Source organism: Egretta garzetta, unplaced genomic scaffold, assembly GCF_000687185.1.
Source record: "Egretta garzetta isolate BGI_Z169 unplaced genomic scaffold, ASM68718v1 scaffold25, whole genome shotgun sequence".
In the NCBI taxonomy this organism is placed as follows: Eukaryota; Metazoa; Chordata; class Aves; order Pelecaniformes; family Ardeidae; genus Egretta; species Egretta garzetta.
Genome location: NW_009259800.1, coordinates 3,204,365 through 3,219,609, shown reverse-complemented (window position 1 = coordinate 3,219,609; position 15,245 = coordinate 3,204,365). Strand labels below are relative to the sequence as shown.

At 39.1% G+C, this 15,245-nt stretch overlaps 1 protein-coding gene across 1 annotated transcript in view; it reads right to left on the bottom strand.

Annotated features, from left to right (window-relative positions):
- The window catches only part of ARVCF (ARVCF delta catenin family member), a 169,509-nt gene extending 169,440 nt beyond the window's left edge, over window positions 1–69 (bottom strand). Inside the window, 1 exon segment of the mRNA XM_035895366.1 lies at window positions 3–69. Within this exon segment, the coding sequence (XP_035751259.1) occupies window positions 3–69 (67 nt within the window).
- Between the last annotated feature and the right edge of the window lie 15,176 nt (window positions 70–15,245).

Sequence of the window (15,245 nt, the reverse complement as noted above, 5' to 3'; positions counted from 1 at the left end):
GAAACGAGCTTCTTGCTCTTTAACGGACGCTAAAATGCTGGCAGCAGACCTGATATCATAGTCATCCATGATTGTTTTCAAATGCTCCTGCCTGTTAACTGACCAGGGCAAATGGAAAGGGTTAGGCAAAGGGGTGGGGAGGGCACAGGTCAGAGGTTAAAAATAAAAATGCACATTGTTAGTCACTCTGCTAAAATACTGTCCACTCTAAGAAGCAAACTGCAGTGCTCTTTGAAAAGACTTCCTTTCTATCCATTTGATTTTTAAATTAAAAGTAATTAATCCAAGGCTTCCCTGTTCAAAAAAGAAAAAACCCACATGCTCACCTCGGAGAGAATTTATATTTAATTCCTTTGATCTTTTTGCTAAAATTGCTCTGACAAGGGTTTTCATCCCTCTTGCAAAGTGAATTTCACTGTGCAAATAAGAATGTACTTAAAAGAAATACATAAAAAAAGATAAGGCTTTAGAGGGAATGAGGAACACAATTTTTCTCACTATAGACACCTGGAATTTTTGTCTTTAAAAGCATAAAAGAGAAGTTTAACATTTTTAAAGACAGAAAGACTTGGTACAAGAAAACAGTTGTGTCCATTTTTTCCAAGTGAAGGAACACCCCCCTCCTAAATTTAGCAGACAGTAGCTGAAAATAGTTTTCATTTTTAACTTACAGGAGTACACTGTAATATGGAAAGTATTTTTAAATGCAGACAGTGCAATTGCAGTTGAAACGTGCTTGATGATTTCAGCATGGTAGCCAATGAAACAATCCTTCATGCAGCTGTTCGCTAATAATGCAAATGAAAAAGCCAAAATCAAACATCTTCCATGGAAAACACACAGGACTGCTTGTCTCTCAACGCAGGAAAGATAACAACTCAGAAAGCAGGTAGATGGGATGTATCTTCTGCCTTATGTCTTCTCTAGCAGGGTTATGAAGTATTCCATTTAAAACCCTATCTCCATCTGTATGGTGCATGCAGCAAAACTCCTCACTGATTCCACAGATCTAAAATGTGAACATCATTTAAAATGTTTTCCTGGGAGTATAAAATCAGCAAGATAATATAAGCTTAAATGGTGGCTTCCACAGAACCCTTTCACTAAAGCTAAACACGTAACTAGTTTACTGTCATTTACTACTAAACTACTTAGAGCACCTCTGAGATGAGCACAGAGGCAGAATTTTCTCCAACTCCTGCAATTCAAGAAGAGTTCATATTCTGCACTGAGAGTTAAGACCCCAGAAATTGTCCCTTGATGTGCAAATCAGGAGTGATTCTTCCTGCTGCCAGAGATTCTTTGTTTTCCATCTATCAACAAGGATTTCCATGAGCACTGATCATACCAAACCCTGGTTTCCTAAAGCTTTGCATTTCATCGTTCAGTGCCTTTAGATGATGCATGCTCTCAATTGATGCGTTTTCCATGCCTGTTACATTTATCAGGTCTCTCTCCTGTGCTGATTCTTTGGCAGCTAATGATAACGTGATCATATACCGTTATGTTCCCAAAAGAGGGATATTAGTAGATATTAAGCTGGATGTTTTCACAGTTTGTTGGAAACTCTTAAGTAGGGCTGAGGTCTCCCTTGTTTGTCATACACGATTGAAATCACCCAACAGGCCCAAAAGACCCCGTAGCAGAAGTAACAGGGCCAAACCCAATGATGTACACCTTGATTTCATGGGAAATAACCTGCCAGTAGCTCTGTGGTTCATTGTTAACTCCTAGGGAGTTGCTGTTGAAAGGAATCAGCGATACAAAGTCACACTGGAAACAGAGTAAGGATTACCAGGTATTAATTTCATAATGTTTACATATAACCGTGATTGCGGCTTTTCATGTCTTCAGGCCAGTATGTGGAAGTGACTTTTCTCATTGACGCATTGATTTAACTTCTACTGAGATTCTGAAAGAAAACCAAAAACCACCAAAGGGTTTTCCAGATGTCACAAACTAGTCAAATACAGACCAAACCGTCAACTTCAGAGACCTTCCACTCCGAACCTTGTTTTGCTAGATTATTAGAAGTCTATAAAACCTTCAGAGACGACACTGGTTTCTGCAGAGGAGAATCACAACCATCTAAAAGGCTCGTGTGACTCACGGGAAGTCTGTATAACGCAGGACAGGGCTGCCTGGCTCACCTGCTACATCTCAGCATGATTTAGCCCTGGCACAGCTACACATAAACACAGCCAGACTTCCTGGACCTAAGCTGGCTCATGTGCAGCCAGCTCGCATGTTTCTGCTTTTGTGCTTCCCTGCTTTGCACAGATGGAGACAGCTCTGTTTGTTGTCTTTCCTCCCAGTAGTGCAGACATGCTTAGAGGGAGTGTGAAAGAAACGGGACTTCACAGACCCAGGCACTAGTCATATTTTGGGAAAAAACATACATGAGGGTTGGGGTGGAGGGCATTTCTAACTATGTATTTCTTAAAGACAGCTACCTGGTTACTAATTATCGCTGCCCTTATGCTAGAGCAGAGGAACAGCCTGGCTGACCCACAGATCCAAACACACCTCAGAAGAGGGGATGCTCCAGGCCCAAGAAAAAAACAGTGCTGATGGATCAGGGATGAATGAATGGAGACAGGCTCCTTAGAGGTTCTGCAGAGCAAGGATTCCAGTTCCCTCAATCACTCCTCACAGGGTTCCACCTTTCAGGCAATTCACTGTCTGCAGCTAAACCAGCTCTTTCTCACACGACTACAATATGACATAGCTGTTCTCTTCTGGGGGCCCAAGAGGCTGGATGCTTCTAGGGACTAATTTCAAAAAGTGAATCAAGTAGGGATGTAGGAAGAAGATGACAAGATGTAAACTACAGTAACTAAGTTTAAAAAAATAGGTTCCCTTTAGAATACATAATGCAAGTTTCTGTTGTAAGGAAAAGCATTACCAAAAGCAGCATGAAAAAATGAGAAGCACCTCCTCTAATACAGATTCTGAAGCAGTAACAGCTTTAATAATAAAAGTCACAGTTGATGACTGAGCTGGTATATAACTTTCAAGTCACATTCTGAGAATGTGACAAAGATCCCATTCAGAAAATCCTTAATGAGCTATAAGCCCTTGATGCCACACATGAGAGAACCTAGAAAATCTGGGTTCTATAAATGGTACAAATCTCTAGAGAGCTACAGAGATCTCCATGCAGAAAATATAATGTTAGCCTCCTTACAACCATAAATATTGTGCTTCTTTTCTCTGTGCAAAGAAAAACACAGGCAGAAAATAAACTGTATAAATTTTCAGATGTACAATTAGTGACCATAAAAATCCTAATTGCTATGCAGAAACAACAGCAGGACCAATAACTGCCTTTTAAGAACTGTTGGACAAAGACAGACTTCTGCATTTCAAATGTTTTATTAGCAGATAAATACTTGCATGCTGCTGATTTCAATCCCAATTATTTACCCACGGTTTCAACAATTTACATTATCAGCAGTCTAGACTAGAGGAGAAAAATAAAAGTACTGACTCATGAGTTAGTTACCCAGGCTGCCACTTGCAATTTGGTACCATTTGTAAATAAATTAAAGTGCACATTGAAAAGGGTATAAATAAATGAAAATATTAGACCTACAGCAGCCAGGTAAAGATTATTCCTTAGGCTGCACTTTTAAACACAGCAAACACTTGCCTACAGAGTGTCAAAGGCTACGCTGACAGCAGCAAATCTCTCTCCTGCCTACGTGACTCTAAATATATTAGTGTTTCATTGGCATTAGAGCAAAGTAAGAAGATAGAGGTTTTCTTCTGACTGTTCATATGAAGAGCTAATGCATCGAATGGCCCCCTGTAAATCAATACAGCTTAAGTGCTCGATAGGGATAAAAATCACCCCCCAAAAAGGGGGTCCTACACACTACTGCTATCCCAGCTCATGCCCAAGTTTGAAAGCTCTTGGAAACATTGACATGCCTAGGGTCACTTGGTACTCTGAAAAAAAAGTGAGTTAACTCTGCACACTAATTTTGCTAATATAGGACGTAGCTGATGGGCAAGAGTTTTTAAAGAGCCCTTGAGATTAAGGGGGATCAAGTTCTGTGAGATTTGGGCACCTAAATCCTAACAGTCCTGGAGAATCTCAAATCCCCTGCACTTTTCAAAGTATTCTGCCTGCCTAAGGCAATCAGGTACTTGAGCAAGCTGTATTTGAAGAGCACAGTGTCCACCAGTCAGCTACAGAACACCCCGAGGCATCTCTCAGCGGGAGGGGAAGTGGCTCTTGGGGCACACAGGAGATTTCTTGGGTCCAATAGTCTGAATACTGAGCCTAGGTCTCTCCCAGCCCAATCCAAGTCCACTAGGTCTTGCTGACAAGATGGTGTACTATGAGGAGCAACAAGAAGCTTGTACATACAGCAAATCAGCAGCTGTAGGAGCAAACATGAAGGCCTGTGAGCATGCATGGGAATAGTAGCTCTATGCTTCTACAGGGAAGAAAACCATCAGAATAAAAGCAAAAATGGGGCTTAAATAATCTATGTAACTGAAGCATAACGCATGCTAATTATATTTTCACCCTGAGGTGCCACAAGAGATGAGTAGCATAAAATGACTGTTATCCCCCATGCAGTATCGGAAAGCATGCAGAGAAAACCAAGTGATACACACCAAGTGGCTTACTGGGTCTGAATGTTAGAGCTGCTGTGGCATCACCCACTAAGACTAGAAAAGTACAGACAAAACAGGAGAGCAGCCTCAAGCAGAACCAGCTACAAGAGAAAGGAAAGAGAAGACAGAGTTAGTTAATAAAGTATTACAGCCCTCTTCTGTACACAGTCATCTCCCAGGTTCTCCTCACTATGTTGTATAAATTATTTATTATACTGTTTTATTATATTAACTTGGAGGAAAAACAAACGATATTCAGAGAAGCCAATCTTGAGACTCTTAAGGAAAAAAAAAACCAACCTGGTTCATCTGATTTGTTACCAGTGATCAATACTTGCATGTTCCTGGGAGACTTACTGTTAACGTCCTAAATCAGGGAAAACTCTGGACTTGAATGAGGATTTTGAATGTTACAAAACTGGATACTGTAGCCAAACATTTTAAAACACAGAAACCTAACATGACACTCTCAGAAATGAGAATAATTATTCAGGCGTGCAACTTTAGGCCCCATGGTTGACATATGAGCCCCCAAATGGCTCAAGATCATTTCATCGATACCTGTTAGAGATGGTTCATTCATTTCTAAAAGACGCACACTGCACAACAGCTTACAGCCACTTTGTTCATTCTACCTGTCTGTAATTTAATCCTATTTGAAACCCAGGTGAAACTAGGTTTTGGGCTATTAGGTCATCTATGTAGCTCTGTAAATCTCTGATCTGTTTTGTCTTAAAACATTTAGCACCAAAATTTCTCTGGGTCAGCAACTGCAAATTTAGTACCTGTTTTTGCTGGAGAGTGTACAGAACAGAATCCATTTTGCAAAGGCATGGTTCTGTGAAGCAGTATATCCAGTTTTAAGCTACTACCACATCAAAAATGCTGCAACCACATGGCCTGAAATGCAGAGCCAGTACAAGCTCACTTTGCTGGTTCAAATGTTTTAGAACATTTTCAGACAGTAATTTTGCCCCCACAGATTTTATGCTTGACCAGGTACCGTCTGCCTTCCTGAAGCCAGCATAAACACAATTTCTTGTGTTTCAGCCAGATTACCAGAAATATGATCCTTTTTTTGCGTGGATCCAATCTCAAAGGGCATGGAACCATCATGCCAAAAACCTCGTTTTTCCTAAACTAACGGAAGTAAATTCTATGCTCAGAACTTACCAGATATAACAAAACAGTGCAAAGATACACCCACAGATGAGTCAGGAGGCAGTGTGAGAGAAAGACTAATTCTCGACTAAATGACCAAAGGGAATAAATTAAGCATAATTCAATTTCTAAAGGAAAAAAAAAAAAAAGCAACACTATGGAAAGTAAAATAATATATATATCTATATATCCAACGTGTAACAAATTCCAAATAAACTGCTTCTCAGACCTTATGGCGAAATCTATCTTGAGCCTGGCTCCTCTCGTTGCTGCTCTGGTTGAGTGAGTTCTAATTTGACCCTTACGTGACAATCTCCACCAATGAATAGCAATGAGGAATTCACAAAGAAAGCTATTTCAATATAGTTCTCTCATAGGCACAGACAGGCATACTGTGTTGGTGTCAAAAGAAACAAAAAAAAGCTGCTCAGGGTTTTTTTGTTCCTTTGGACAGAAGCAGTCTGTGAAACAAGGCTTAAACTAGGGAAGGAACAAGAGCAGAGGAAATGCTAAGAGGAAAACTCCTTGAGAAGGAACTTTGGATCTTAAGGACATAGCAATGAACACTCCAGCTCACCAGTTCTTTTATTGCAGCAAAAATGTCAATGTGTAATAATTGAGGTTTTACATCAGTAGGAAATTTCATCCAGTCATCCAGTTTAATTTTGTAGAAATAAATAAATTCTGCAAATAAATCTGCAGAATATCATACTACGATCTGTGTTTGGCAACACCAACGGAAGAATCTGGAGGCACATACATCTTTGTACGCACAATACCATTCCAACACTTCACTCACTACAGAACTGGCTCTGGTCAGTAGCACCACAGCATCTTCAATCTTACCAAAATGGTTCCCAATCCATTTAAAAAAATAACACTTCAATTAACATTTTAATAAAAACACTGAAATAATGTTGTATTAACTTACAAAAGTTCTCAGTAAAAAAGAATACAGAATTTTCTTATCTCTAATACATCCCCTCTCAGGGACTAATCAGTGCATGTTTAAATGACACCAGTCATCTTTCTACAGCCTCCCTTCAGTAACGATTCCTCACGTCAGCAGTTTGCCACTAGGAATTTTTTGGGTTTTCCTTCCAAAATTTCATGCAGTGTTTTCAGGGCTTGGTGATACAGTGCGCCTACAGACCTTTAATTATACTGTAGCTCTATTTCCCTAATAAGATACATTTCAATTGCTGTACTGTACTCCCAAATGGAAAGGAAAATAATTACAGCAATACAGAACACCTTTATAATAACTGCATACATATAATAGCATAAATAATTCAGTAATGCATTAAACTTCAAATTGAAATATTTTTACAAGGGCAATTTTTAAAGTAAACGTTTTAGCCTGTGATTAGCTTTATCCAATGTAAAAAATTTCCATTTCTCCCTGAAATTTATCACTTGTAGACCAGAACAGCATAACAGCACCTTTCTGAAGCAGAGCTCTTGCTCTCCAGGACCTAAGAACTTGTCTCCACTAAGCTGAAGTATTCCCTCACAGAGCACTCGTTATGCCACTCTGCCTCCAAAGATCAGTGTTTCTGTTAATTAAGCATAAAACAGCACAGCAAAGTGGCATCACGTTACCTCACACCTCCTAAGTGTCCACACGAAGGTTTAATGGGGTATGCGATAGTCTATAAATTCATACTGTGCACTGTAAATTCTCTGTGTAAACAAACACCCCCCATACATTTTCATGTCTGTCTAGGCAGAATAGTTGGTGGTTTGTTTTTTTTTTTTTAATCTTGTAAATATCGAAAGACCGAACAACCTAGAGAGAGCTGAATTCTGACTTTAGTACACATCTGCTGAATCTGAATGTGACAGTTAAAATCCCTTGCTATTGTTCTCTCTCAATAAGTGTTAATTCTGTCAACTCAGCCATGAAAATATTAGCATCATTAATATTTCATTCCCTACATAAAGAGAATCACTGTTTCGCACAGCTTAATTTCTATTTCTCTACGTTAGTAGGGTAGCATTTGGGAGACAGCACTCCCATCCCCCCCATATGAAGAAGCCAAGCCTGGAATAAGCAGCTGGGCTGAATGGGGTACACACATCTCATGGAAAAATTCAGAATATTCTGAAGATTTCAGCAGTTCCATTTGTTTAATACTGTATATTATAATGAGCAGGCCTATGTTTACATATCCCCAGAAACTTTTCTATTTTTCTTTATATTTCTTGGTTTTCTATAGGGATAAAATGCAATTTGGAAGTTAAAGCTAGAATGAACAAGATCATACTTGCTATCTCTTTTGGAATATGAATAGTAAATCTGCTGCGTCTCAAACGTCTGACACCTTTTCTTCTGCCTTGGAACTTTCCAAACATGATTGCTACCAGCATGATTAGTTCACAGGCCAATCACTTTAACACCCTACAACACATGTCGTTGCATCCTAAAGCTGCTGCATGTCATTGATTTTTCAAAGGTCTCCCCCACTGAAATCAATGAGGAGTTCTGCTTAAAAATGAACCGCACTTTGCGGTCCCTTTCTGATTCATGTATATGCAGGTTTCCAAGCATACTCATATCTGCTTTTAGCAGAAGCTATATGTACCAGGCTTCACCACTTCCTCTGACCCCAATCTGATTCTCACTGACATCAATAGATGCTCCAGCCACCGCGCTTCCGCTGCGAGCAGAAAGAGACAATCTGTGCAAACTTTTATCGCATAGAGAATTCCACTATAACCATTTTACTAGGATACTGTCTTCCAAGCAGCTAGAAAAAAAACCCCTCAAGCAGTGCAGCTTATGTGAATGCTAGATTAGTATCAGGCATTAAATTAACTATCCATGCATTGTTGTCTGCACAGGGTTGTATGGATGGACTGAGTCTCATCTAATTATCAACAGAAATACCTCCTTACTGTAGAGGCTACCTTGCAAGCAGGGCTACCGAAAATCAATATGTATATTCTTAGAACAGGGCTATTTCAATGAAAAAGGGAAAAAGATAAAGACCGTAAATTCACTCCCTAGTTCTTCTCTCAGTATTTTAAAGCTTGACTTCATTAACATACAGTCCAATTTTGCCATAAATAAGCCGATCACATGAACAAACTGTTATAACCTTATGCAATTACTTCCATAGAATACTTAAAGATTTCATGAAACAATATACAAGTATCCCCATTTGTCTTGGCTTCTGGATGTTTTGGCCAAAGGGCTACGGACAGGAATGCAGGCTGAAACTGTCTGTATGGGGGGAACTACAGCTGAGAACAGCCATATATTTACAAGCATTAAATCTCCATTTCACAGAACACAGGAACGAGAGAGTCAGTGGGTAGGCAGCAATTTCCAAAGCCAGACCAGTGTCTCATTGGCAAAATGAAATAACTGAAATATTATAGCAAGGCTGGAAAATCCTGCAGATGGTCATAATCATCCTTTCATAAAAGATATTATTGTGCTATCTTCTAACAGATAAAATAAATAACAAAATGGCAAGCAACAAAGATCAGGTCAGCTATGCAGTTGGGCAGACCAACAGCCTGCTTCATCTATTCCAAATGCTACAATAACGGTGTCAGTAGACAGCGTATTTAAACTAACTGCCCTTAGTTACAAAATGGTCATTTCACTACACAGTTTGAGAGGAAAAAAATCCAACTGTGACCCCACAGAACAGTGAGTGTTTAAGCTCAGCCACAGATGTGTCAAATGACTTATCCCAACCACGAGGAGTTAATTGATGCTATAAATAGTACTCTGCAGACAAAAAAAAAAAAAAATTCCACTTAATTCTTGTATACAAAGCATACACAGCCTAGCTTTGCTTATCAGTAAAACTATTTTGCTTTAAAGAAGTGGTCTTGGGTGTTTTACACGTAGATTATCACAGAGAGATAATTTGATTTCTGGCTATTGAGAGATTTCCTTCCTTTTATGTTTCAGAAGAACAGGGCTGCATGCAGCTAAATGAGATCCATAGATTACAGTAGAAGAAAGGCTAATAAAACTGCATAGCTACATTCCTGGGTAATAATGAATGCTTTTTAATTCTAGGGCTCCAATCCCAGGGTTTAGGAGGGCATTTCCAATTACTACTTTTAAGGTTAATGCAAATAAATGCATCAAAAGGAAATAATTTTAACCCATCTGAATCAAATACTTAATATCTCCCATAGCATTTTACGCCAATAAACAAACTGGCATTGCTAGGGGGGAAAAAAAAATAAAAAAAATCTCAGTTCTGAAGTGTTCAAGAGCAAGCATCTTCCCTGTGGGCTTCTCACTGCTTTCAGGAGAAAAAACAAGCCCAAAACCCTTCTCCTGTTTTTCTAAATGTATGTCTTGTTTAACTCTCACAGTCATATCTCATGGGTTGTGTGGCTGCACTATTGCTCCACCAGGGAACTGAAAACATCAGTATAAACAGGAAAGGAAAAATGTCAATATTCATGTTTAATTCTTGAAGCTACTCAATCAAATGAATTTTATTAGCTGCTTACCAATCAATCCTACTGCATTACTCTCCCATATTTCAACCCTTCTCGTTTAAAACAACCAGATTTCGAGCTTACATTACTTTAAACCAGGAACAGTATCAATGAAGAGGAGATTAAAGCAATACAAAAAGAGGGAGAAACAGAATGAGCCTCACTAGCTCTAATTCTCTCTAGTAACATCTGTCTCATTCTAAATCAAGTATTTTTTTCACCAAGCTAAATTTGGAAGCCTGAGGCGCTAAGTAAACCTACTCCTTTAGACCAAAACTACAGATCTGCTTTCTGCAACTGTATGTGAAGATTCAAAGATGGCAGTGAAAGACTCTTCACTGTTTCAGGATCTGTAAATTTGAAATGCAATCCAAGTTCATTTTACCCTTGTAAGTTTAGGATACAATCCAAGTTTGTGCTGATTAACACCACCGCTTTTTAGTGTTAGAAGGCAAACATGCATTTGAGAACTAATAAATAATATCTGAGCAAAAGAAAAGCATTTAGCTCATCCGATGTCTTGAATAATCATCCAGTTCATGCATAAACATATAAAGGCAGGAAAACCAGATACATTTTAATGACAGTCTCCGAAAGACTCATCATTCCATATGATGGATTTTGGCACATAACATCTCTCAACACATTGCAAAAACATCCTTCGCCAGAGCGTGGCTGCCTGTTTGAGGGGCAGAAACAATGTCACCGATGGATTTTGGCACATAACATCTCTCAACACATTCCAAAAACGTCCTTTGCCAGCCTGTTTGAGGGGCAGAAACAATGTCACCAGAACAGCCAATTCAACTTCTCTGTTTTCAGGTGCAAGACATCGCTGAATCTTCAAAGCGGGAATCTTTATCACTCAGAAGCACTTTCTATTCTATTAGCCAAGCATATTGGATTCTTTGGGGTTACACTGACGGTCAAAATAGCCTTCAGAGAATAATGTTTAGGACATGTCTTGTTCATATCATTGGGTAAATTAAGACGCCATAGTAACCCCATTGATCAGTCCAGACTCAAGTGTTCTTTACTTGTTTAGATTTTCACTTGCATGAAGCAGAAATGCAGTGCGGTGCTTAGTCTGCAAAGTGTTACAGTCATACATTTATCCAAAATTGCTTTTATTACATCACTGCAAATAGCAATTTTCACAACTAAAATTCATGCCTTTATTATAAGAGCTTTTTTATTCATTGTCTTGTAGCTCTATTGAAGTTTAAACATTTGGGCTGAAGTTTTCTCCAGTAGATCTTTCCTTCAGGCTGAATTTCTCTTTTAGGAAAGCTTCAGCTACAATAATTTGACTCTTTCTCATATCAGTTAGGGAAATTTTTGTGCAAGTTTCTTCCATTAGTGGCTCCCAAGACACGGTCAAGCAGCTTGCTGTCAGTCTGCAGCCCTACAGCTGCCAGCAGAGCATGGGACACGATGTCTCCCTTCCGCTCTGTATGGAGCTGAAAGGGTGGCAGAGCTCACCACAGCCTTGGAACTGGCAACACACCAACATCCATACCGAGTCTCCAGGGATTCCCCCTTTTCCCTATCCCTCTTTTCCTGCCTATAAAACCTGTTCTGAATTTGACCTTATCATAAACCACCATTTCAACTGGACAACTACCAACGTTTAAACTACGTCTCCTGTGCTGAGGTTAATCCTGATCTGAAAATCAGTAGGAATTGGGGAAAGTATTGGATTTAGGGGGTCACTATCAACTGTCTTTTGGACAGATCATTCTCTTCCAGATAGCTGTAGTTAGACACTGACCTCATCCCTTCCAAGGCTATTCTACTTTTGTATCTTTGACTAAATCTTAATGCTTTTTGTAGCTTATACCACCCATCAATAATATTTCTTCTTTCCAGGAATGCACTTATCACTAGTGCCTAATGACTGTTATTTGGAAGCAGAAATATTTCTTTCAGATCACTGAAGTTCTGCTCCACAAACCAACTTTCTATTGAAACACCCCTTTTTAATAATGATTCTGTGGATAAATGTTTTGAGTAGGAAAAATAATAGTTTTGGTTTAACTGTCTAGCCACTTCAAATGTTTAAAACAAATTCCCTCTGTTATATCAAAATGAAAATCCTGCACTGTATAAATAGGAATGTATTCCAGCTATAATAAACAGTTTTAACTCATTTAATTAAGGCTATATAAGTAACAGAGGTAAGTAGCAAACAATTCAGACAGTAAATACAATGTAAACTCTGTTGAGAATCCTTCCTGCAAACAGCTTTGAAACCTTACATGGGCTACATGCACTTTCAGTTTTGACAAATATAAAAGGGACAATGTTTAATCTAAAAATGATACAATTAAAATGGAAAGACCTTTATAAAAATCAGTAACATGTTACTTGTTATTCAGAGGATTACTTTCGAAGAATGCTTGGCTAAAACTATATTTTTCTCAGTGTAGGTGGATTAAAGTGGTACACAGAAGGGAGTAATATTTTAGGAAAACAAATAACAGAGTACTTTAATATTTAAATCCCATTATTCACCACCAAGCCCCCAGATTTAAGACAGACATGCCAAAGTATTGATGTGAATTCACAGCAGCTGAAAATGCTTGTGGTCATCCTCTAAGAGGACTGGCCTTCTGATCTCAATTTTTATCGTGATCATTTAAGTAGCATTTCCTGCTTTTTAATATTACAACATGGATCATATTCAACATTGCTGGACTCTACCAGGCAGTAAAATCAAATCGTTAAATCCAATCTAACGGATTAACGTTTTATGCTACAAGCACCTTCATCTAACAGCAGTGGCACAGGCGTGGGGGAACGACACGGTTCTGCAGGAAGCTGTGTTCCTCCTGCTATGCCAGCAAACAAAGTCAGCACTCCAGCCACAGCAAGATCTGACCAAAATAACGACCAGCAGATTATCTGCACCATGGCACACGTGATGTGGTCCAATGCAGATCTACAGGAGCAACTGTGTAGATGGAAAATGGACAGAAGTGTTTGGCGGGTGACAGCAACTGAGAAAACAAGTGGAAGGATCCCCCGAAGTGGGGCAATAAAGTGGATAACATGGTTTTGAAGTGACTCACTGCCACTGTTTATGTGTCACCATATTTTTGTGTGTGTAACCCATGGATCAGCCACAAAGAACCACCACTCAGCAGCCATTGCTATTCAATGCCCATATACATAAACGGTACAGAGAGGTATTTACCCACATGTATTTTCTTCCCCCCACATCCCCTGCCATTCAGCATGGTCACCCACTGGTGCAAGTTATCCTACAGTAATAGGGAAGGAATGGAGTGAGAAGAACACAACTTAAGAGTATGACACTTACTGCAGAAAGAGGTGGGGCGCAAGACATAACCACAGCCTTTGATCTAGCTTGTTCAGGTACAGAAGAACCTTAGGAAAGCACTAGCACAGGCAGAGAACAGGATAGGAAGTGAATGCTTAGAGTCCATCTACTGTAAATGTGGCCATAGGAAGAAGTCACACAGTAAGAGACATTCCCTGCTTTGTCAGGGGTAGAATGAAACTAAATGCAGATCTCCATGGTAGAAGGAGATGGGAGACACGGATCAGAGCTGGTGTGAAGTCACAAAAGAGGAAACTGTCACCCCTGTTCTCCTCAGCTAGCACTTGAATTTTACCCTTGCCAGTGCCTCAGCTCTCAAAACGTTGTAGAATTACAGAAGTTCCTGTCCTAGTTCCAACTATTTTAAGATTTATCTTGGGTATTTCCTTCTTTCTGCCCCTCAACCATTCTACCACTATGTTAAAACAAATTTTAGCAGGCTTTCAATAGCATGCAGACTAATGAATTTCTGAGAGGTGTAAAGATAATTTAAAAAAGATAAAAGGGTAATGATTTAAGAACATACGTAATGACAAAGCAGCAAAATACTCAAGAGACTTGGCAGGCAACTGTAGAAACACAATACCTTTTATAGGGCTCCTTTGTCCCAGCGGCTTTAAGGTAGAAATTCTCCCTTGCTTCGATGATAACTGTCAGAGAAACAAACATAACAAAAAGACATTTTTATTCCATCTAGGGGAAGTAGGAAGAGGGGATTATTTTTAAATAATTGATAACATTTACATGTTAGAAATCCATTACTTGTATCTCCCCTTGGCTCCCCTTCCCTTCCTGAGTCGTGCTGGTGTACAACAAAGTGTTACTTCCGACATCTACTCCACCATCACCTGAAACCCCAAGAAAATCCCACAGAATTGGAATATAGAAAGTAAACTCCGTAGGAGGAGCTTGTTTGGCTAACTAGCTATTCCAATCCTTTTGACTTGTGCCCCTGTGCTACCCATATGCGCATATATTAAACATTTCCAAACTTAGAACTTAACCCAATATGTATTTAATTTCCCCATGATTCATAGATTTAAAAGCCAAAAATGTTTCCCTCATAAGCATCCACCATAACATTTTCAGTCATCCAGGTCTACAGACCATCTAGTGACTCTAAAAATGTCAATACACCTCATCCCATTTGAGGTTTTTCCTTCTAGCAGCAGGAAATCAGAGAAATTAGGGCAGGAAGAGATTCACCTTTGAAATTCACCAGAAAGAATCAACATTTTTCCAGATCTCATTTTTCATTTGAGTTTTTCATTTCTTAGCTTTTGTCTCATAACAAGAATATGACTACCACCCCTAAGTAGGATAATTTTATGTATTTTATTAAAATATTCTCCATTTTAAAGCCAGAAATAATTCATGATTTAGTGTCACCTGGAGCAGACAAAAACTATGGCAAAAATACTTCGCTTGATTTTTCCTTCCTCCTTTTCCACCTGTATTTTTTCTCTTCATTGATTCAGAGTCAAGAAGACAAGCAGCCTAAGGCATTTGTCTTGACTTGGGACATCCTTGGTAAGACCCAGATCCACTATACCCTTCATGTATAGCTGTGGGTTATTTAACCTTTTTTTATCATATAATCTGGGAAGAAACTGCGTTTTCATACTTCATAAGCTCTCAT